This window comes from Aythya ferina, assembly GCF_964211825.1.
Source record: "Aythya ferina genome assembly, chromosome: 2".
Taxonomy (NCBI): domain Eukaryota; kingdom Metazoa; phylum Chordata; class Aves; order Anseriformes; family Anatidae; genus Aythya; species Aythya ferina.
Window position 1 is genome coordinate 98792072 of NC_140297.1, and position 25103 is coordinate 98817174.

At 37.8% G+C, this 25103-nt stretch overlaps 2 protein-coding genes and 2 long non-coding RNA genes across 15 annotated transcripts in view; 1 reads left to right on the forward strand and 3 right to left on the reverse strand.

Moving 5' to 3' along the window:
* The window catches only part of MBP (myelin basic protein), a 114355-nt gene extending 94802 nt beyond the window's left edge, over positions 1–19553 (forward strand). For all 5 annotated transcript variants that reach the window (XM_084507771.1, XM_084507774.1, XM_084507772.1 and 2 more), the window contains exons 5-9: positions 12455–12559; positions 13051–13086; positions 13689–13721; positions 14702–14827; positions 17735–19553. In XM_084507771.1, the coding sequence (XP_084363897.1) occupies positions 12455–12559; positions 13051–13086; positions 13689–13721; positions 14702–14827; positions 17735–17791 (357 nt within the window). In that variant the 3' untranslated portion in view covers positions 17792–19553. The remainder of the gene's footprint in view (positions 1–12454; positions 12560–13050; positions 13087–13688; positions 13722–14701; positions 14828–17734) is intronic.
* LOC311430860 lies at positions 233–12441 on the reverse strand. The gene is made up of 2 exons (XR_014689064.1): positions 7161–12441; positions 233–4332 (listed from the first exon to the last, which is right to left on the reverse strand). It is a non-coding gene; the product is annotated as an uncharacterized lncRNA (long non-coding RNA).
* Positions 12523–17764, reverse strand: LOC311430861. Its single transcript, XR_014689065.1, has 3 exons — positions 17703–17764; positions 15733–15770; positions 12523–12586 (listed from the first exon to the last, which is right to left on the reverse strand). It is a non-coding gene; the product is annotated as an uncharacterized lncRNA (long non-coding RNA).
* Positions 19554–21521: 1968 nt separating the features above from the next.
* The window catches only part of ZNF236 (zinc finger protein 236), a 69872-nt gene continuing 66290 nt past the window's right edge, over positions 21522–25103 (reverse strand). For all 8 annotated transcript variants that reach the window (XM_084507777.1, XM_084507783.1, XM_084507778.1 and 5 more), the window contains 2 exons: positions 23697–23873; positions 21522–23275 (listed from right to left, as the gene is read on the reverse strand). In XM_084507777.1, coding sequence (XP_084363903.1) covers positions 23148–23275; positions 23697–23873 — 305 coding nt within the window. In that variant the 3' untranslated portion in view covers positions 21522–23147. The remainder of the gene's footprint in view (positions 23276–23696; positions 23874–25103) is intronic.

Consider the following 25103-nt stretch of genomic DNA (forward strand, 5'->3'; position numbering starts at 1 on the left):
TCATGTAATGCTTGGCTTTGATCTGAAAACAACAACAAAAAAAAAGCATAGATCTGAGAAACATGAGGAGCTATTTCTGGGTCATAACAAGGAGTATTAGAAATCCAGGTGTCTCTAGAAACATTACCGAGAGGAACTTTTATGAACATTTTATGCGGTGCATTCTATGCATTTGTATGCTGTGCTTTTTAGAGAGAGACGTCAGTCTGCTTTTGTGTGTTGTTTTCAAATATTTGCAAACTGGAGCTGGATGAAAGCACTAAATGCAAGACAATGGCTAGATAGTTTGGCACTAATTACGGGACGGAGTTGGAAATAAATGGTGGAAAAAGAACTGTGGCCAGATTCTCAGCCTGCTTGCACAAGGGCATGTTTTAAGGTCAGTTGATAGCATTACAAAATAGTCCAGCTGCTTTTTTATTCTGGTAAGAAGCAAAGACTTGTATTCTAACCATTTCATACTAGGAATTGTGTAACAAAACCATTTCTTTGTTCTGAATAGAAAAACAAGGTATTGATTAAAGGATGCTGCATTCTTTCCTACTCCAGGATTAATCTGCATCCTTTGATAAGTTTGCAGATAATGAGTTCACTGAGTGGCAAAATTTAAGATATCATTTACATAGCAAAGGGTGAAAATAGTCTTGTGTTTGTGTGTTTACACACTACATAAGCATTTGAATGGATCTACTCCTAAAATCTTAATTTTAGCTAAATCTATTGTTTGATGTAGTCGCTCAAAGTGTAAGTATTGCAAAACATAATGCTCACAGTTGTTGGCTGGCCACGAATTTTTTGGTAACCTTTGACAACCTTTGCTGTCTGTTCAACAGTTCTAACCCGCGATGCTTGCTAGGACGGGTCAGTACACGCAGCTTTCCCAAATCAGCCCTCTTGTGGTGTTTCATTGGGGTGTTATACTGCGATTTACAGCGGGTTTGTGATCACTTCCCTACAGAGCTGTGGCAATGTGTAGAGCACTGGATGGAAAATACTCTGGGACCTTAAGACCAGAACTACCAAAGCTTCTCCCGCTTTGTCACCAGTGCTGAGCACGCTGCGTGTTCTGGTCATGGTGTTGCTCCCCTTAACGAACCGGGGACAGTAGTGCTTGTGATGATAATGCTTACAACAAGGATTTAGCAACTAACTACAGGGATGTTCATACAGCAACTAAAACGTGCAACAAGCAGTTGCTGCGAGAAGGAAGAAAAGCCACTTTTCTTCATCTCACAGCTGTCACGGACTGTTCCCAATGCTGCTGTATTCTGCAACCTGGTTGGCTAGCTCAACTCTTGCTGGTGTATTTGTATACTGTATTACTCACTGAAAAATCATATACAAAATGCTCTTTATACCAAGGAAACAATGCCAAAAACTTAAATTCTGCCTACAGACTATACAGAGGTGTGTACATTCTTGCCTAGCAATAAGACAAACCAACCAACCCACTTTTTAGTAGCGATGACTGAAAAGTGGCTGCAAGTTGTACAGATTTCTGTATTGTGTCCTTTGGGGTGAACATGATCGCTATGATTCCCTTCAGCTCTCTACAATCAATCATGTGCAAGGGGACAGAATAGCACCTGTCCTATCTCTGTTGCTGTTCAGTGAGCTTATTCTGAGGCACTTAAACATCTGTAAAAACTGTACAGAATTAGGGGTGATTTGTTTTGTTTTGTTTTTTTGAAGAACTACTGCATTTAATTTGAGGGTCCTGGCTTACAAATTTTGTCTAGAAGCACAGAGAAGTTTTGTTATTCTGGCAAAAGTCAGTCCCATTAGCACTGCCTTCCAGTGCCAAAGCACCTCTACCCCTGTTTCCCACAATGATAATATTGATGCATGAAAACATAGCCTAGGAAGCTACATTGCGGGAGAGTTTCAGTGCTGAAAATGTTGAGAATGTGCCACAAACGATTATTTATTTAGCCTTTGAATCAATGCCTTTTGGTTTCTTGTGTCAAGGAAGGCTTGTGCTTTCATTTATTTATGTGTGTGTACACAGAGGAAGGCGAGGGGGCTAATAGTCTTATCTGTACTTAAAGCCTAAATAGCTCTAATTTGCCGAATATTGTAGTGTGAGTAGTGAGACATGCCAAAGGTGGTTGTGGAAGAGCTGAACAAGAAAGAAGTCTGGCAGTTTTCCAAACTCCACTAAGCAAACAGGGCTTTGGTAAATAGGATACCCTGAAAAGCACCTTCAAGGTTGAATTTCAAAGGCTTGACGTAGAAGCATTCCTGGAGCTGCACGGCGTATTTGCTTGCGCTCATTGCTGACCAAATTTTGAAGCTTTTTAAAAGCATTTCTGCAGCTGCCTTCCTCACCATCATCCCTTTTCAGCCAACCCCTGTCCCAGTAGGAGCATGTAGCTGAACTACCCACACCAGCAAGCACTGGAATGCAAAGACAACACTTGCTCTTTGTACAAATTTAGGGCTGACATTCAAGCAAAACACATTATAAATTCTTTGTGGAGGCATTTTCATCTTCCAGCCATAGCTGAAAAGTACATAAATGAATAATATTCACTATTGTGTAAGGAAAGGTGGGATAGGAACAAAGAAGGGACTGTTCTATGGCCTCCTTTTCTCCCATGGAGCAGGTTCTCCCCTATCATGGAATTCTGAAGTTAAATTAAGAGCCCGTGGGAGTCCCATGGGAGTAAATAGAAATAGAAGTACTGGAATGTACAGAAACACTTTCTCCTCTACGGGGCAGTGAATTCATTTGCCATTGTCCCCTCCACCCCCTGCCGCATCAAGATTTTGATAGCAGACTCAATCAAAAGCAGCTTGAATTTTGTACTTCCACAATTTTTTAAGGTAGAATATTCGAAGCAAAGTTATTTTTGCACTCTGCTTAATTTTAATTGTATTAAAGATGTTAAAAGGGCAACAGAAAGAAACTGCAGTGCAAACACTTTAAGAAGCATGCAGCACAACAGCGTAACTATAAATTACATCCCTTCCAATCTTTACAGATGTAATCTATAAAGTGTTTGAGCAAGTTTATGTTAAAATGATCAAATCTCCCTTATGCCTCTTAGGTATTAGACTGTATTCAGCTTCAGTATGTGCTGAATACTGACTTGTTTCTTTTATGGGAACAACTGCAACTAAATCAGTTGGTTATGCTTTTGTAATTTTTCTTTATGATTTTTTTTTCCTACTAAAGTCTTAATTATGAAACAAGAACTTTTCTGTCCCGATTTAACAATATTCATTAACATACTAAACTTTACACTGCATTTGGAACAAACCAAAAAGCAACAGACTAAAATATTGTGAATGAGAGTAAATAATAGGCCAAAGCCAGACAGTGAAAGATTAAATCCACTTTTCTTCTCTTGTATTAACTTCAGTTTTCTGTGTAAATTTGTAAAGTTGTCCTGTTGCCTGTATGAAGCCTTGCACCTGTGTTTCTTTCCCAAGATACATGTTTGGGTGCAAGGAATATAGGAGGCAGCCACAGAGATTTCCCTTCCTGCAGCCACAAAGTATCTTAAGTACTTACCCATCTGAGCAGAAGCAGGGGGTAGGATCAGAATTTTGGAAACTTCATTTCGAAACCCTACGCCAGAGTCAAGCAATGGCTGTGATGGGGATATACAGAGAGAGTTTTGGTAAAGCTGCAAAGGCAAAAGATTTAGGAACCAGGATTTCAAATAATAACACAGACCTATGTAATCATCCGAATACCCATACTTCTTTTCTTATTGCACTTGAACTCAATCCACATTTTTTTCATGCAAGCTTTAATGTATACTACAGCACCATGAAGATGTTGACAAGTAGTTAAAGCAATGCTAGTTGGACTAGTATATGATGTGCTTTGAGTAAATACTGTGATCTTTAATTTCCAGGTCTTGGTTTTCAGGGAGTGGTATTGCTTATGATACACTGGTTTTGTAAAACCTGCTGTGCAAGCAATATGCTTGTAAAAGTTTTTGATATAGTTTATGGTGATTGTAATGATTTTGTTTTAATCTCTTGCTTTATATGTGCTTTGTTTATGTATTCATTAAACTGTTTACATGACAAAAATGGCGTACTAATGATTTAATTTCTTTTAAATACTTTTAATACATTAACAGAAGTCACAACAAACTACTTCATAATACTTGATGGGATAATGAGATAATTAAAAGAAACTTCACTGACTTTTGTGGAAAGACACAGTATATTTGACAAATGAAACTTACCTTTTATAAGGAGGTGGCCACACTTTAAATAACTGAAGCTGCTACATCTGCTGTTCTCACGTTCCAGTGACGGGAACTGAATCTGGCTTTTCTTTTTCATAGCAGGTAGTAATGGATGATGAATGACCTAAAAATGAGTCAGTGTGTCAAAACCATCAGTTTCGTTAAAGTTAATTTGATTTGTAAGGTTGGCCTCTGAGCACTTTAGAATTCTTTGTTTAAAGCGAAACAAATACAGTAACTTGCACTAAACAAGCAAGTATCAACAGGTAAGTACCACATATCACTTGACAAGAAAAGGTTAAGGAGCCAACATCATATATGACTCATTTTAACATCTCTTAACACATATATAGTCCATATATGTTACACATGCTTAACATTTAACACATTATTTAATGCACTAATCTCTCACATTTTAAGGAAACATTTTAAGGAAATTACTGCTTGAAACTATATACTTTATAAGAGAAATTTGGAAGTCAAACTAGTTTAGATGAGACGCTGAGAGTGAGCACCAATTCTTGGTATAGCATTAATGATGTTTTGTGTCCGGACTAACTGCAGGTACAGGCAGAGTTCAGTTACAAGTGGAACAAAGCAGTCAGGGTCCACAGATCTGTAGCAGAATTTGAAGGGAAAATCATGATTGGATAGACAGGAAAAACTTATGCACGTAACTGCTTTTAGTATATTATTTTTCTCCTTCAAATTTGGAGAAGTATTTAATTATTTGTTCAGGCTAAAATACTAGTAAGTCAACTGAAGCATTTTAAAATTACTGGTTGGGGTCATTCTATAGCAAAAGACTTTCCTTTTTTGTTAAATTTCAAACTGTACCTTCCATTTCAGTGTTTACTAGCTTGCTTCTGGGGACTTCTCTCCACCAGTATGACATTAAAATGATCTGTTTGAAAAAGAGATATTAGGGCACCCTCAAGAAGACCACTGATAATTTATTTTAGCGCATGGTGACGATACAGGCTTGCTGCTACGTTTCCCCTGCACCTTAGCATGGCCACAAGAGAGGTGGCAATGGCAGCTACTGTAGGAACTGGCATTGTTAATTCTGCAGCAGTTCCTCTGGTTTTCAACTGCAAGGCACCACAGCACAGTTGAGAGTAAGGTCTGGCTTTGGTTTTACTATGATAATACACCCAAGAGTTGTTGGGTTTCTTGTGCTTGTTGTTTTAACAAGTGGGAAGGGCAGGGAGGAAACCTGAAACTCAGACACGGGTCAAATGAACATGTTCAAAGTTTAGTATAAGGCTTTTCTCTACCTAATGTTACATTTTCCTCATTATGCTTACTTCTCTATAGCTGAGCCAGATTTACAAATAAATTTCTCTACAGTTAAATCCATTACAGTGTTTTTTTTTCTATCATATGTTAAGCTTGATTCCTTGCAAATCATGAGCTGTTATCCTTAGCACTTTTCATCCTACAGTGATTAAAGTGTTGGGTTTTTTTTTTGTACTTTAGCTATTTTGAGATTGCACAATAAATTCTCCCTGATAGAAAAAAAAAAAAAAAAAAAAGTTTGTTTTTTCCTGACCTTGTTTTGTACCACCATCATCACACGTCATTAGCACCAAATGCTGGCTTTTGCTTTATGTACTGATGCAAAACATTTTATGTAGTTCCTGATATGGTGTCTGGTTAGGCATGTACAGTTAGTCATTTCACTTTAAAGCTACTGGGTTCCATCACTGAGCTACACAAAATCTTTCACTACTATTTTTGGATGCTTTTATTGGACCTTATGTGAAGCAATTAAAAAAAATGCCCAAAGCACTCTGAATTTCTGCTGGAGACGCAGAATGATCCTTAGCACCATTTTGCCTTTCATTCATAATGCATTTACTTTTTCATTTCTGACATTTCATACAATTAACATGCCTTGGAGGCTGTAAAAGCTTCAGGATTTTAGTGTTGTGTTTTTGTGTTGTTTTTTTTCCCTCCCTCCTCATCTTGTAGTGACTACACCATTGGAAATTTTACCAGTGGTAGTATTTGCTTCAAAGAAATAAGCTATTAACCATGCCAGGTCTAATTACTTCATAATAGTTGACTCTCCTTGCTATTATATGCTCCCTTTTCATTATGCTGATATCAGCAATAATACATGTAACAACCTGCACACAACTTGGGTTTGTCATTTTCTTACCTGTTATAGGCAGAAAAGAAACAACATTTGGCCAAGCCCTTCAAATATGAGGACTCTTTTAAGGTGGGGGCATGGATCTTACTCTTGTGTTAGCTACCTAAGAGCTGAAATGCGTATTTTCAGAAATAATTTTTTTTACTACAGCACCATTTTTACCTCGACTCAGGGCTGTAACATCTTTCCCCTTCATGGCCATAACCTTTTTCCTTCCTTTGATTTTTTTTCTGGTCAGTAGCTATGAAGTGGTAGTATATACCTGGTACTTACAGTTTTGTTTTCCAAATGATCAGCAACATTATATTTATTGCATGAGCTTCTTGGAGGTATGAAAGTACTGGGGATCAGGCCTTTCAAAGGGGTCCCCTTACAAACAGCAGGGGACAGCACTGAAAGTGCACCAGAGACAATGCCCAAGCAGTTCAAAGAGCCTCTACTGTGAAAAACATATGAATATAATGACTAATCTAAGGTGAGAAATGCTGCAGAAAAAGCAAAGGTAAATGAAAGTGTTGTTTTTTGATGACAAAACCCGTTATGAAGTGTCACGACAGCGGAATGAAATAAACACGGAGAGAAAATAAGAAGGTATGACAGGACCAGTCTCTCACTTGGGAACTGTCTTAAAACAAGCCATTATCCTAAAACACTGTCAAGATGCTATTTCTTCATTCTTCCCCCCAATAATTTCTTACTGTCAACCTTCTAATTTGTGAACCGCAGTCATCAAGGCCCTAAGGAGTGAGAAGGTTTTGGAGAAATGTGGTTTGAGATTATGGATGATCCCTTACCTCTCTCGATGGAGTGTTCTCCGTTGCTTCCTTCTTCATGCTGTCACATTTGGGTTTCTTGTCAGTCATCTCTGGTCTTGCCTCCAGTGCTTTTTGTTCCCATCTTTCTACTACAGCGCCTCCTCTTTCTTTTTACCACCTGTATCAAGGCAAGGAGTGTATTACTGATCTCAGCACACGACTGGAAGCCAACACCTCCCAGACTCTCAGTCCCTCTCTTCCTACCACCCTGCTCTGTCCCTTTGAGCAAGTGGTTTTGTTTCCATCTTTCTTTCTGCTCAAAACTAACAGCACCATTACAAAGACACATGGCTCATCCTTTCTGAAGTGATTAGAAAAGCTTGTTGAGTTAGATAAGCATTTATACCGTCGCCTTTGGACAGGCATGTGGGGATGAAGTGAACAGTCCCATCACCTACAGCAACACATCAGTAAGTTGTGAAGAGCCCCGAGGAAACAACATCAGCTGTGCTCAGGAGCACAAAGGCCCATGCACAAAACACCTCTGAATTCTGAGGTGAAGCAAATCCTGTAAAAAAGCACTTGTCAGTTTGCCCGGGATTGCTCTACTCAAAGTCTATATAATAAATTTCCTCTTTTTTAAAAGAAAGAAGTAGAACCATTCATTGAAAGGACCTGTCTCTCCACTCCCATCCAAAGACTGTTTAGAAACAGTTCTAACTACAGAAGTTCAAAGCTGAATATCCACTCCCTTGTGCTCAGAGAGACTTTGGATGCAGAGTGCCTTTCAAGTGCTAACACAGAATTAGCTGAGTGGCTTACAAATTGCCTCTTGTTCTTTCACCTTGCTCTTCAAACAAACTAGCATGAGCTGTATTTATCACTTAAAGGCGGTTTTATTCCGCCAGTGCTGTTGCAAAGTTCTTCATGGGGTTGAGCATTATTTCCTGTAGGCTGTGGAACAGTTTGGTTTTATACAGCAACCTGTAGGTACTTTCTATATCTCTATCAATTTGAAATTTGTATATTTTGTATGATTTATTATTCATGCACAGTGATCTTGGTGAAGATAACTGTTTTGAAGGCAACCCATTGAAAACCATGAAACCCATTGAACCCACGAAAAACATCCATTGCTTTTCATTCCTATTAATGTCAGAAATGCTTACTAGGCTTGGTTACATTATAAATCAGCTATTTTTACATGTTTTGGATGCATCTCAATTTTGCCATTACATATGTGATGTTCTTTAGATTTTCACCTCCCCTCCTAAAAGAGGCAACAAAAAATATGTATTAATGATACTGAAAGAGATTTGAAGAACATAAATTCAGTACTCCAAAACCAAAAGATCTTAATGCTATTGTCACTAAAACATGTTATCAACTGATTGGGAATTACAAGTTTTAAATTTATCTTTACATGTATATGCAATCCCTACTTATATGCAATCCTCTTACAGAGAACAAGAGGTCTTAGAGCTTGTAACACACATTTTAAAATCACCCTTAGTAAGTATGAATTGCAAGATCTAACATACTATGTTATACCAAGCAAAGTCAGAGGTCAAGCAAAGTCATAGGATCACTGAAAAATGTTTGCTTCTGCTTAAACACATATTTAACACTCACCATCATATCTGAAGGCATAATCAAGTGGGACATGTAGAATACTTAACTGCAATTGTTTTAAAGGAAAGCGAATTTAATCTCCAACCATCAAGTTGGATGAATATATCACAAAACAGGATTATCAAACCCAGTGTACAAATGTTCAGACCAAAGGCCCCCATGCTTCATTTATCAAAAATCCCAAGACCCCTCCCTCTAATTGCTGTAGAGTACAGGCAGTAACACCCCTTAGCAATTATAAAGTGCCATGGAAAATACCAAGAGAATTGGTTAGGTCTACTAACCAAAACTGAAGAGCACATCTCAGGTGTCTTCACTGCAATTAGAAATGGAATAATCTTGCACAACAGCCAAAATGAAGCCCAAGCAGAATTGCATATAGATTCTTCCCAGTGCACCACCAGAAAGAGCTGCAAAACATTTTAAGATTGAATCCCTTGGTGACAGAATAACCATGGGTATTCAGAAATACATTTAAGTGTTCAGTATTTACCTTATTATTCCTTAAACTGTTAATTCCACACTGAAGTTGCAGACTGTGCCCGTGTCCTCAGATCTCCCAGATACAGTCTAAATACCCAATACTGGCAAACACTGTAAAATAATTAAGATTATTCAGATTAAGGGATCTTTCCTCTACGGCTTTTTTGGGTCATATTTAATCCAGGTTGACACAGCTGTCAAACAAAAGTGAACTGGGAGCAGTGGAAAGATGTGTTCTCCTCTGTCCTGTATGTTTTTTGGAAAGCAAGACTGCTTGCTGTTCACTACAAACCATTCGGTTGACCCAGAAATTACACTGGCACAGATGAACCTCTGTTTTAAAATTCACAAACAGTAACCCAAGAGGTCTGAATTCAAGACTATACTCTACAAGTATGTTTCATAACAAACAGATTATGGAAGCCAAGTTTGACTTCATTGGCAGTGCCCTGAAGACCAAAAGTCCCGAAAGTCAGGCAAATTCTCCAAGGGAGCTACAGCACAGGGGGCTGCCGCTCTTAAAGCGTATTTAAAGATGAATGTTTCATTAATACATTCAGGAGACTACCAATCAATGACTCAGTCAGCTCATTCAAAAAAAGTCCAGCTACAAAACAAAACCTCAGTAGCCTAACCTAGCACAATAAACCAGATTTGTCTTCCCTTTCATTCAACCAAGTATTGCATTTAACTTCTAACACTTACAGATATCAGTTACTACTTTTCTGAGGGAAACGGTTTTTGTAAATCATGTATATGAGCAAGTAAAAATAAAAAGGATTTTCCCTTCTCTCCATTAGGACTCCAAAACCTGAAAAGAACACCGTGTAGGTGGAAAAGCAAGTCCATCTGCTCATAAATCAAAGGAAAACATATAATCACATGCCACAAACTTAGAATATTGAAGATTCTGCCCACAGGTGAAATCTGCTAATCACACGAACAAAAAGCACATTATTTGTGATGTGGGGAAACACCATCTTAAATTCATACAGAACCATCCTTAATGTTTTCAGACTTGCTGCTGCCTGATAGCAATCCATAGAACACTTGCTACCGCCTGCTGGCAATCCACAGCCCATTGCAGAATTGCAGGCTACTTCCATGCAAAAACTAACTTAATTTTATTCCACTTCATGTACTGTCAGAGTTTCATGGATAGACAGCAACATGCTGCTAGGACAGGAATTGTCACCTGCAACACTGTCGAAGGAGATGTGCACCGGAACTCAAATAAGGACACTTATCATAAGGACAATGCACCCAAAGAGTTTCAGAGGCAAAGCAATGCTTTCTTTAAAACATGGCAGAAGTATCTTGGTTCTAAACATGCAAACATGTTGATACCTTTCTTCCTTGTGATGGCAACCTGGGGTATTTTGGCAATGCTGGGACTAGCTGCAGGATGGAAATTGCTGCAGAAGCACAGGCAGGACTGCCTGCCTGGCACTGTGGAAATCCCAGTGACCCAATAAAGTTCAGAATTCCTGCTTTTTAAACAGTAAATCTCTAGATATCATCAACATGCAAAAAATGCTGATAAATACCCATTGAACTTCTCTGCATCTGCTTGTTTTTGTCCTAAGGAAATGAATCTCCTAAACAATCTGACATTCATTTCTCTTAAGAAACACACAAGTTAAAAGGCACTGCTCATGTGCCTTCTGACTCTCATTTCAAAGGATCCAACATAGGATAAAGACATTTCATTCACACAGAGTCACAAGATCTGCCTCCACCCATTTAAGAATAGATCTTCCATTCAGTAGCTTTGAGCAGTAACATTAGGTAGCTCTGGGGGACTTTTTATCCATGGATCTAAGCACATGGAAATAAATCTCTGTCTCAAGATATGACTGCTGAGAACTGGCTACACAGGCAGGGCAGGGTTGCTCTGAAAGCTGCAGATGTCACTAGACAATCAAAGCCCAAAAACATTCTTCCAACCTTTGAAACTCTGTTCTATAGATGCTAACTTATTTCTCAAAATTCACCAAACCGTTCACAAGTCAGGAGTCCTGCTCCAACAATAAGACTAAGTTTTTTCCTTGGCAAATTGATCAATGGTTTTCCTATATGTGATGAAAATAAAGTGTATTTTAAATAACTACTCATATTATTATATAGTCAAATGTCCATTCAGTTTGGACAACTAAGTGCTTATGTGAGTGGTTGTCTCACTAAATATGAAATATAAATATGTAGAAGCCAAAAAAATATTTTATTATCCACCTGGTGCTTATAATGTCACTGTATTTGCATGGAATTCATTATACTGAGAGAACCACTGCTGCACTAACGTTATTTTAATTCTCTCCTACCTTCTCTGTTCCCTACTGCATACACTTAGGAACTTTTGTGCTCACCATGAGGCACTGTGGCTCTACACTTACACTGATGGACGGACAAGTCATCATTTGGGACAGTCATACATAACAGTTTTTTAAACTTAGTCATACTGCATCTATATAACAATAACTTTTTACTTTTTTTTTTTAAATGATATTTTCACCACAGCAGATGTGTCACGCTCTAAGCACCTGTCAAGGTATTCACTCTTTGCTATGTTATTTGTGTCCTTATGCCTTCTCTTAGTGGACTTTTCTGTATTGCTACAGGAGCACCACTGAAAATTGAAAGTATTGTCAGTCTCATTTAATTCCTTCATTCTAAAAACAGTTGCTCTTGCATTTCACCAGTGCTATGTAGTTGCTGAAAACTGAGAAAACGAGTTGTTTTTTTTTGTTTGTTTGTTTTTTCTTTTTTTCTGGATTTGATCTCACAAATGATCCAGCATCTCCTCTCCTCAGGTTTCCTTTTCTAAAATTACATTCTATGAGCCTACTTCGAAGGAAGGAAATTTTTAAAGTTTCTGCTACCAGAACCGTCCCATAACAGATTTAGTTCCACACTGGGCTCTAATGTTAAAAACATGTACACCTATACCTATATGTATATATAGATATGCATATACATACACCTATATATACACACACATAACATATTTATGCATACACACATGTACATACAGTGCACTTGCCATTGTATTAAAGAGTTGTTCCTTCACAGCACTGCCAAGTTTAGATCGCAGTCCCTGAAGACTGCTGAGGCATTTTCCTCCTTTGTTCTCTGCTGATGAAGACGACTTTTCCCTTCACACGCTTCCAGCTGCCCTTCCCTCCTCGCTGACTTGGCGCTCTGCCTATTCTGCTTTGCAGGATATACACGCAGCCAGGGCTAGCCACGTAGGGTCCATCCCCCAGAGATCTCAGCACGGCCGGCCTGGTGATGACAACCCTGTAGTCCACTTCTTCAAGAACATTGTAAGTCTCATCTCTTCTCGTTACACACTAGAATGAGAGATTTTCTTCGTGATCCGTCAGTAACCAAATAACCCACAATCGTTAGCCTCTGTTAGCCTCTGGAAACTCATGAGTTGTTTCGTGCTTTAGAGCTAACTGTGCAATCTGATACAAATATAATTTAACTGGAAATGCAAACACCACTGAAATGCTACAAAAAAGTGGGTGAGCCCTCGGTCAGCACAGCCAAATTTCAACAACAGGGATTGCAATTATACAACTTCACCATTCACAAGGTTTGTGCTGGTGCGTTTGGCATGGGGTGTCTTTGGCATGGGGTGTCTTTAGGCATGCCTTTTGTTTAAAAACAGCTATGTCAATAAAGTGTACAACAAAATTAAACAAGAATTAACACTATGGTCTAGTATCTCAGATAATATGCAAAAGGCTTGATGGTTACCTACATTTATTGTTGCCATGGTTTTATAATTCTGTTTTGTGTTGGTTTTTAGGTCTCACCCCGCACCCCTCCTCCAATGCAAGCAAAGGTGAGTGTTTGCAGGGCCTCGTGCAACGCCTGAGATTTTTTGCAGGCTTGTTTATGCCAATTCAGCTGTTGACCTCATTCATTTTCTCTATCTGTATTAAATTAAAATCAGGAGCTATCTAAGGGAGTATCTCAAGCAACGGACTAAGATTGAAAAGCTATGGTTCTCTTCCTCATGCACTGGCTGATTTCATGCACAGCACTGAGACAAGTGCAGTCCCACACGGGGATCTTTGCAGCCCAATTCTATTGGGATTCCATTGAGTAACATAGAAGATACCCAACAGTGGGTAATGCTTTCAGACAAGCCTCCCCCCCCAGGAGCCGTCCCTACATGTACTAAGCTCCAATGGCTCCTGAAGTAGCCAGCCCTGACAAACCATGGCTTGTGATGGAAGCTCCTCTAATTTTGATTGAGAATTTTGCCTTTTTCATTTTTATGTAATGACAGTACATAGACTGCTGATTTCAACCGATGCTTTGTTATCCCGCCAGTATTTCGTTATCTTTACTGCATTTCCATCACCATCTGTGCATCACACATGCAGATGTTATATTCCACAGTGATCAACATGCCATTGTTTCTGTTTCTTACATGTACAGGGAAGAGGATTATCCCTCACCAGATTTAGCTGGGTAGGTGATGAACGCGCTTGCAGTAAAAGCCATTTTATTTACCAGGCCAAAGCATATCTTGCTCCACTGCCTCAAGCTGCTGCAGCAACGTGATAATTTTGTTTTGTCTCAATTTTGCTATTTTGCTTTTCCTATCCCACTTTCCTCCCTCCTCCCACAGCACTTTAAGACGGTAATCACGCTGCTTGCTCTTACCCAACAACTTGACAGCCTTGCAGCGATAACTTCTTTCGCTTTAGCACAACAGGAGCAAAACCCACTGCATGGCAAAGCTCTCCTCCTTTAAAGATTCCTGGACGACTCATCTGCTGCATTTCTCTTTTCACGGGAATAACAAAAGTACAAGGGTGGGGCTGGGACAAGACGGGAAGCTGCCCCACAGTTCCAGCTGTTCTTACACAGCAAACCCTGCAAAACTAACACTGTCACTCATTCAAGTATTTTGTCTTACCTTTCCTCACAACCCTTTTCAGTAAGGAGAGACCTGACTAAACAGCTATTAGACAAGTTCTTCCTACAGTCATCACAGCTAATTCAATTCTACTTCTCTACCACAGGTTTGGTTTTGCTAGGAGAGGAACGTGTACATTTTAAGACGAAACACATTAAAGCCTTCATGCTGTCAACCATTTCTTTCACCATCAGTAGACCACCAGTTTACTTGATGCGTTAGCCATCCCAGGTCTTGTAAAACTGCAAACTTTTTAAGTTTTGCCATGCAGGTTAATGTCCTGATCCGTTTTTGATCATTAATTCTTCTTTTACAGATAGGTGCTTCCCTCAGATTTAAGCATATTCTGATAATCTCCTAATATTTTCCTTCATCCTGGCTTACTACTTAAAAGGTTATTTTATTCCAACACCTTTACGGTTCTCGTTCAAGTATTGCATTTCAGCAATGGCAAGGAAAGATTACAATGTGAATATATGTCAATTTCTATATGTTAATTTGCAATACATACAAAAATCTTTCTTTGCAGGGTGGTGAAGGACACAAGCCAGGATACGGAGGAAGCGGAAAATTCTATGAGCATAAATCTGCTCACAAGGGACACAAGGGATCCTATCATGAGGGCCAGGGCACTCTTTCCAAAATCTTTAAACTGGTAAAGTACAATTGAATTTACTATAAGTATGAAAAATTGAGTCCAGGAAAAAGAGAAGCCAGTCCTCTCCAGAACCTGACATATTTGAAACTGCCACATTTCCTTAAAGCTTCTGAAGGAGCTAGGTATTAATGGGTAAAACAGAAGGTTATCTCATGGCCTAGTAAATACAGGATAGGAAACAAAGGTAGAAACACACTCCCAGTTACCACCAGGAAAGAAGGTAAGTCCACAAAGGCACACAGAGAGCTGCACCACGATCTGTTATTAAGGAACTCACAACTGATCTGAAACTCAGAAGGTGATTAAGGTGACAATTTCTCAGCAGCAGCAGGCTTTATGTAGAGTAGTGAAAACAAAAGCCCACTGATACTCTGTAGAATGAAGTCTAGGGCATAGTTTCACAAATACTTGGTACAGAACAACTTGGGCAGTTCCTGCTTGTTCCCACCCCAGGTGTGAGAGCTCCTACAATGTTGGCAGAGGGACTTATAAAACCACATATGCAAATTAGAAAACCGTCATATTAAAAATAAACATTTCATCAAGATCATCTTTAATCTGGCCAATTCATTACTTTGAGACACCACACAGCACCCTCCAGTGCTAATAAATGAAAACAGAGCAGGATAAATGTCAGGCATGAGGATTTAGAGGTGCTGATCAAGCTACCAATAGAAATAGCAATTGAATTGCAGTTTAAATTAGAAAAATAAATAAATAGACATATATATATATATATATATATATATATGCAGGGAAGATAAATGGTGAAAAGCCTAATCCTAGATGTATCATTAAAACAACAGTCAGAGGCCTCAAATCAACTTATTAATTCGGATGCTTAACATATGCAAAAAGAAATACATTTGTCACAAAACTTCCAATTCAGCTTCAGAACTTACCATCGCAGATGTGGATGTCAGCAGTATGTAATATATAACTGTAAAAACACAGGGAAAATAAGTACAAAATAAAATACATAGATTATTAAGATTACAATTTCATGAAAAAAAAATTCATTATTACTAGATGTTGGAAGCCACACTGGAACAATCAACACTGCACATTTGCTCATCCCTCTAAACTTTTCCTAGTGAGCTGCTGACATATGTACATGATACTGTCACGTCTCTTTGGTCTGGCATAGCACATCTCATAAATAGGTAAACACTTTGACAAGATGTTAGGCTTCAGGTAAATGTATTTTGTTTTGTTTTTCTCGACAGCAAAGACATCTGAAAATGTAATATATTTCAGTTTTTCAAATTGAATCATCAGAAGTATAAGTGAAACACTTAGATTATCCTTGAATGTATACTTACAAATCAAGATGAGTAGATACTTCAAACAATGAACTCATTTAGCTATTTTTGTAGCTAACATTCCCTATTCCCAAAACAGAGAGATACCAATCAATTGCTTACTTTAAAGCAAACAAACAAACAAACACAAACAATTGAGTCTTATTTTTCCTCTGTAAATCTCCAAAAGAAATATTCTTACTACGTAAGTCTCTATCTGGCACAAGTATAGAGCATGGCAGCAGAACATAGCCCAGAATTTTTTTTACATTCTGTGTTAGGTAAAAGACACATGACAAGCACATCATACCCACTGCTTTTACCAAGACTGTGTTTTGCCTCAAAGGTAGTAAAGCACTCGCTGGTAACAAATCGTTATACACTATTCTGACATGATGAACATGATCAACAGTAATCTTAACTTGAAGACAGAAGGTCTGAGGTACCATTAGCAGAGCTGATCATCTCAAACTCTCCAACAGAATGCATGACAAAACCTTCACCTGTAGCAAAATATACATTTTTCTCTCTTACATTGCTTAGGGCATGTGTCATTGTAAAGCTGCCTTTCAAACACAAGCAGCCTCAAGTGCGAGCTGGAAAATTTCAAGGAGGTAGTACAAATTCTTCTGTTGCAGTTTGATGGGAAAAGATACCCAGTCAGCTTAATCTTATATTGAAATAAATGACTTAAAGAAAGAAATGCCAAACCTTCTAGCTTCGATCACCTTTGCCATAAAACTGCTGTAGGGCTTTAAAATTTATGAATTGTCACAAATGTACTCAAAGACTGAGAATTAACACAGAATCACAGAATGGTTTGGGCTGGAAGGGACCTTAAAGCCCACCCAGTTCCATTCCCCTGCCATGGGCAGGGACACCTCCCACCAGACCAGGTTGCCCAAAGCCCCATCCAGCCTGGCCTTGAGCACCTCCAGGGATGGGGCATCCACAGCTTCTCTGGGCAGATCTTTTTTACTATTCTGATGCTTTCTTATTTGTAAGAATAGGTCAGGTTTCAGCCCTTCATCTCTTCTTATTTTTTTTCCTGTACTTGCATCGTAGTCTTCCCTAGAAGACAGATGTTGATAAAACTACATACATTTAAGAACTTACACCAATAAATTGATTACATTTCAACTTGTATGCAAGGTCTGGATTTGTGTGTGTTTTGTTTGTTTGTTTGTTTTTTAATATATACAGATTAGGGGCTAGCCATAAAGAGGCAGTAGTCTCCCTCTCCTTGGAGTGACAAGAGGGGGTGAAAATGAAACATTTTAAGATGTCCAAATAAATAAATTGCTTTCATAAGCAAAGTCTGAATAAGAACACTCATTTACAAACGATTCATGAGAGACTGCCTAGCCCTGTATAAGAAATTTAATGAGAAGAAATTAATCCTATGTGAAAATATATGAAAAGCAATCATCTCTTTCAAGTGAAAATTCAAATAAGATTTAAAAATATACCAGTGGTCACTGCAAAGTCATTATTATTATCACTAGATATTTATAATTTTATTGCATTAGGGAATGATTGCTTTTAAATGCACAGCCCTAAATATCCAGTACCTTTTAATTTCACGTTGCTCTTCCTTCCACAGGGAGGCTCTGGCTCCCGACCTGGATCACGGTCTGGTTCACCAGTTGCGAGGCGCTGAAGCTCTAAGATGCCACTCAAGGATCACGTATTCTGCTTCATAATGTAACGGCCTTAAAATTAATAACAACTGCGAGAATTACCTAGTTAGATGCAATCCATTACTTAACGCCAATTAGGTTCTGCATGCAGTAGATGACACAAACTTCTATTGGCAATCCCTGACCAACAGTTGAATGAAAGGAACACACAGAGTAGCTTTACTAGAAGTTTTCCCTATTTTTATGTAAAGTAACAAGATCTCTTGACTTTACTCATTCTTCTTCAGGATGCCCTAACTGTACGCTGGACTTCATTATTTCTCCCGTGCCCTTAATTTGAGCTCGAGTCTTCTGGTTTCATTTTATTGAACATCAGAATTGCAAATAAAGAGCTAACATCTTGAATACTGAGCACTGCTGTTAACGAATTTCTGAGACACTGCTGTAAAGAAAAAAAAAAAATCCACCTTGTGCAGAAGTTGTAAGGACTGTTTATCCAAATACGTTTTTTTAATTTGGGATTTTTATTTGTTTTTTTGTTTTGTTTTAATCTTCCTTCTCTCACTCACAGAATAATTTATTTTCATAACAGGATTAGGCAGTCATGGAAAGGTTTACCAAACATTGGGAGTTCAAGGTATGTGAAATGTGGGAGGGGGCAGATGTTGTAGAATCAATATGATGCAGAGCAGCTGTAATAAGGAAATGCTTTCCATACCAAAAATTGCTCGTCGCATCCAAACCATTAGAATTAAGAGCAGATGAGGGAGAGAAAGAGGATTTCAAATTTGAGTTAGACTAATGTTAAGAAACAAGGGATATTCCCAGCAACGGAACATCTAAGATTGCACACGTGACCGACCACTGGACGTCACTGTTGCTCCATGCGAACTCTGCTGCAGCAGCATTAACTTTGCAGTAAAATAAGTAAGTAAATAAACATATACATAAATAAGTCTAATTTCTGAAAGAGAGCCCTTCAGTACTGGTATCTCAGATAGTCCTGCACATCTTATGATAGAATTTCAAACCTAGGTCTTGGTATTGCAGCAGTGTTGGGTTTGGTTGGCTCAGCTTTTGCCTGAATAACACCTGGATGCCTGTTCAGGGCAGTGCACCAAAGCCAACTCATAGTAAAACTACTGTGAACGTTTAACTGTTGTACTGTAGTTGCCTGATAGAAATAAATTATAGCCGAGTTAGATTTAGGTATTAATTGTTCACAAGTAACTAAAATGAATGTGTGGCAATGGTATTTCCAGCCACATAGAGAAATACAAGGCTCTTCTGAATTGCACTGTTTTATTACTTAAACTTACCATTCCTTCAAGCTGTCGTCTAAGTGTCTTAATTAATTCTTCTTTTCTGTTTTAGTTTTAGCCTATGTGTTGTAGACTACAGTTAATGCTTCCCAGGTTGAAACTGCATCTATAGTAAGTGCCCAGTAAAAGTCACCTATAAACGTGTATGTTAATTCCATTTCACATCTAGATCTATTTTAGGTTTCTATTCAGCGTATATTAATATAAAGCAGTGGAAGATGAGAGGATAGAAAATACATAGAGATTAAAGAAAACAAAACCACCAAAACTATTGAGTACACATGCGTTACATCTTCTGTTACCTGCATTGTTTGCTATGTGTATTTTTCTATTGTAGCTTCATTCAGATGTATACTCCGCAACGTAATAGTTGATTTAATTTGAACACATATTGTTCTTATAGGAACAAAGCTTTTAAAAATATTCAGTATCGAAATAAAGTAATCAACTTGTAATGAAACTTGGACCAACTCTTGTCTTTTATAACATCCATTGTGTACACAACAGTATTATTTTCCCTGAAGTTTATTAAGAATTAAGAGACTGGAAAATGACATTTTGGGCAGGACACCCTTGCCTGTTCACAGGCTTCTAGTGACATTGCTGGTGACTTAACATCTTAACGTGGCCCACCAAGCTGACAAATATGACACAGGATTTATAGGAGACCAGCGTCTCTGCAGTGGTAGCTAAAGGCCAGGGGGATACTGCAAGGCATAAAATGCCTATGTATAGGCAATAAAATCCTGCTCTTCATAGACAAGTACAACACAAAGCGCCTCTATTGAACAGAGCATGCAAAAACTCAACTTATTTTTTCAAGAATTCTTCAAAAATGGTAAAGAATATTTAAGGTAAAAAATGTGAGAGAAATCTTTTGGAATACTGTACTGTGCAACTACAGATCTTAGCTAAAGCTTCTTCCTTTCCGTCACCACTCTCCTCCTCCTCAGTAACTTTTTTTTTTTTCCCAGAGTCTAGAAGTGTCTTTTTTTTTGTTGTTTACTTCATATAGAAAAGGCACAGTAATTTAAAACAATATTTTACCAACACAATTCTTGTGAGACTAAAACTTAGAGTGAAATCTTTCTTTGTAATTACTTAATAGTAGCTTTGCTGACAGAACAGCAATTTATATGGCTATGCGACTAATGAAAAAAAGATTCTTCTGATAATAATGGACAACCAACACTAGGAGTTTGTCATTTCTTGTGCTGAGGGAACAGACATAAAAACATAAACCAAAAGCAATTCTTCAGCAGACACATGCCAAAAGGCCTGAGGCAAGCAGAAACCTACTACTGCAACAAACCAGAAAGAACAGAGGCATACCTAAGCCCTGTTTTGCCTTACCCACTACACAGTCTGACTCTTCAGCAAGGTCCCTGAATAAGGGTTCAGAGTTCTTTCCAGTTCCTGAACAAAATGCATCTGCTTTGGATTTTCAAGAGCATTATTAACATATTTGTTCCAGTGCCTGTATTTGTACTGAACATCAGATACATTGCTCTGAAAGCTTCCAGTTCAATCTCACCAAGTAATGTGTGCTATGAAAACCTCTCTATCAGGATATTTGAGAGTGGATTCCTGAAGTTCACCAGCAAGGAGGTGGGGTGGTGGTGGGGCAAGCACACAAAATACCATGGTACAGAAATGTTTTAGGAAGTCTATTTACTGTAACTGTCAGGACTGCAAGAGCTAAAGGAGAAGCAAACTGAATTCAGGAAAAGTGTCAGGTGACTACATAACTCATGCTATTGATTTGTCACTTCCAAGACTTGCAACACACTCGTTGCCTCTTGCTGAGAAAACACTTTGAGAAGTGATCATTTTAAAACTGCATCCTTTTACTCATGAGATCTGTTTTTAGCACAATCTCATCTCTTGTTTCCAACCACTGCCACTTCTGACTTGCTGCAAAGCAACCGGAGGCAGAGTAGGCAATGCTTTCATACATTTAAGAATCCTCCTGCCAGTATGAAGGATGGAATTACATCTGGACATGACCACATGCAAATAATTTTCTGTCGAAGTATATTTGGCCACCTCTGGACACCATCATCACATATGCAACAAACCAGCTCCAGAAAACCTTGCTGTGCATATACACTATTCTCTGAAAGAGCCTAAGTGTTTTATACATGGCATGTATCACACAGCCCATCTGAACTTTTTCTGGGCTGTGTAACTTCAAAATCTATCTTATTATAGGTAAATAGGGGGCCGTGTGAAGGGGTCAATATGCCTTCAGACAACAACTGTAAAATGTCCTTAAACAGCTGAAACACTAACACTGTCTGGAAGGAAAGACACTGCTAGAAGACTTCACATACACTCTTTAAATATGAGAGGGGCACACTTCTGTTAAACAGTTTTCAGTTTCCTAGAAACCCAAGTCAAATGCTGAAAAAAAATACACAAAGCAGAATTTGGAAAAAAGTAATATTATTTAACATGTTTTTGAATTAAATATTCCACATAACAAAAGTGTTATTTTCATGTCACCAACTATATTACTTATATACATATGCCAAAGAGTTAACAAAAGATTTGAGAGATGCCCTATCAAAAACAACAGTGATTTCTTGATTCAGCAATCCGAAATAACTAGTTTGTATCATAGACAAAGTATAGACAATATTTACAAAAAAGGGCTTTCTGGATTTGAGAGCAATTATCTTTCAGAAAGTAAATTAAAATCCCTCTCTGTATTATAGTACAATGAATCCACCACTGATCTAGAAGTACTTGCAGCAAAATGAAAAGATGAACTTCCTGCAAATGGGATTAGTATTTACAAAATATACTGATCAGCCACACAGAGGCTCATATAACTTTAAATATATATATATATATACAAGCACACATATATATATATCTATATATATGTAACATATAAATAAAACTCAAAAGAACAAGGTAAAAATAAGAAAAAAGCTTCTGTCTTTGGAATGTCTAAAAGATGACTATGTTTTTACTCCAGTGTTTCTTTGCTATGAATATACTTAAGAAGTGGCACCTGTCAAAGCATTACTTAGGTAGTTTTGCTGAAACAATGACTTCAACAACAACATATGAAAGTAACAAGTTCCCAAATTCACAAAGAAAACAATGAGGAATTTACAGATTTAAAATAACCATTTACAGCACTGGGGAATTTTGTATAATATAGGTGACCTAATGTGCAACTCACTTTGACTGTCACTAACAGAGAACTGCATGTTTAATTCCCAAATTTAGTGTATGGCTGTGCTTTCCACAGATAATGGGATATGTACCTGCTGATCCAATACAGCAAACATAAAAGAGGATTTCTTTGTAACCTCTTCTAGTTTGAATTTTCTTTAAATAATTATTGCTGAGTTTAAAATCTCAGGCATTTTAATGTACAATCTAACAACGAACTGAACTGCCCCTGTGGTTGGAATGGAAATGAACATGTGCCCTCTGAAGAGCGTAACTCAAGAAAAAGCCATAAATTTATGGCAATTTATTTTTTTCAAATTCTCAAAATGGTTAAAACAGAAATATAGCATTTTTCCGTGCCTTGTAAAAAACAAAGATCTAATTTATACTGCATGCATCTACTTTGTAACATTGTTTCCAAACTCAATTATTTCTTTAAACAAAAGGAAAAAAAAGGAAGCTAACAGCTTCATAGCTTCCTCATGAAGTTAAGTTATTCTTCATCTCCTTTAAAAATGGGAATCGTTCTACTCTGGTATGAAGTTCCAGTTTATTTTTCAAATAGATATACTGGCTGTGAATTAGAAGATGAAACTGTATACAGTATTACCTGAGTTCATTGATTCACAGACAACTTGCACAGATTAAGTGATGTTTTACCAATATTTTTCAACAAGCTTAAAAAAAGACAATGATTCTTTTAGGTAATTTTTGTAAATAATTAAAAAACCTATAATATATTATTCTATTGTTAATATTTCCAATGCTTGAAGCCTCAACTGTAAAATCCAACTTTTTCTTCTCTGAAAACTTGTTTATAGAGAAATTCAAGTCCCAAAAACATTTTTAGCTTTCAGATTTCAAGTTGTCATCGAAAAACACTGCCTATACTTTGCCATTCATTTGAAGATTCTTGTACCACTTCTTCTAAATTCAGAGCACGACTAATATCTTCCCCTTCTTGTTCTTGATTGCTAGCAGGTTCTTGTACAGGACCTTCCAAAAAAAATAAATAAAATAAGTATGATTGGGTGTGTAGTTAAGAAAAATTAAAGTATCTTGGAAACATTCCTGAGGAATAAAGGAATCTTGCTTGGAAAGGTACTATACAACTAACTCAGAATCTATGAACACATTACACAGTATTTGAAAAAAAATCACAAAAATATAATTGTTTTCCTATTAGAGTTTTTGAACTTCCTACTTCTGCAATATAGAGCTCCACATAAAAAGCAGGAACCAGAAGTGCTAACCCATCTGTTTCAACCTGCTTTTTGAGTTGTGTTCAAATACTAACTCACCAGCACTGGTGTTATTGTTGCCTAAATCCCTCAGTAACTTAGGGCAAGCATTTTGTATTTTCCTAGTGAACCACATGGCTTTCTGCACTCACCATTGCTATCATTATGCTACATACCAGTGTAACCATGAGCCCGTTTCATATGGAGTTTCATATTGCTTTTCTGCGTAAATCCCATTGCACAGTAATCACATTTGTAAGGCCTCTCTCCTGTGTGCTTTTTCATATGAACTTGAAGAGCGCTCTTCTGGTTAAAAGCCTTTTCACATAGTGCACACTGAAATGGCCGTTCCCCTAGAAGAGAAAAATGTGTTTACTAAATTCTCATTTTAACGTGCACGCTTTTCAGAATTCAGTATCATTAAGGTGACCTAGAAATTAGATAGACAAATGGTTTTTTTTCCTTGAGTCTCTAGGAATCTAGGAAATTTCTAGAGTGCATTAATGGTAACTTCTTGAGACAGATGACTGAGAAGCTAGCAAGGAAGGTGTTCGGCTGGGCTTCGTAACCACGAACAAAGGAGAATTAGTTGGGAATGTGAAAGTCAGGAACATCTTTGGGTGCAGTGATCATCAGATAGTGGAATTCAGGATCCTGAGAGAAGGAAACAAGGCAAATAGCAGAATCACAACAGCAAGAACTAGGAGAGCAAATTTTGGTCTGTTAGGAATCTACTCGGAATAATTCTGTGATTTCAGTGTTCTTGGGGGGAGTAAAAGGACCCTAATAGAATATAACAAGTATATTTCTATCAGGATGGCCCTCTCCCAGGAGGGCTTCATGCTTACACCAATGTGTGTTACAGTGACACAAACAATACTCTTTAAGATAGGCAGAGGGAAGACAGATTTCGGTGGGGGGCAAGCTGAAGAGAAAGGACTATTGTTCATACAACAAACTTAATTAATCTACCAAATAGAATAAGAATACCAAATAGAATAAGAAAAAAAAGAGTAAGAATACATCCCTAGATATTGGAAACAAATCTTTTTATGTATTTCTGTTTTGAATTTTGAGGGAAAAAATGGGCAGACTTGCAAAATATTGTTTCTGCTAACCTGCCAACTAAAGAGACTTTCACATGTGGTCCAAAAGGATTTTTTTGGAAGACTGCTCTGATAAATCTATTCAAGAATGTAATCACTACATGGCATTTCCAACAACACTGCTGAAAATAAACACATGCAAAGGATCACTTCAAGGAAAACTCTCAAGAAATTAAGTTTCAGAGCATTACAAATCTTCAATGTAGTGGCAAAATTATGGCTAAAGCTCTACCCACTTTTATACTCAATAATTGAAACATGTATCAATTACTTTAAAACCCAAGTTCCTTCCTCCACTGAAAGATCTGCTTTTTCAGAAAAAATGCTGACAGGTTTTCTGGGTGTGTAGCATGCAGCCTGTGTATTTGTTTTGTATGTGGCTTAAGACTATAGATCAGAAAGCGGATTGACATAGAAATGAAAACTGCAGCACAGAGGTGTTCTGTGCATTTTTATTAACAACAATTTCAGTAGTTT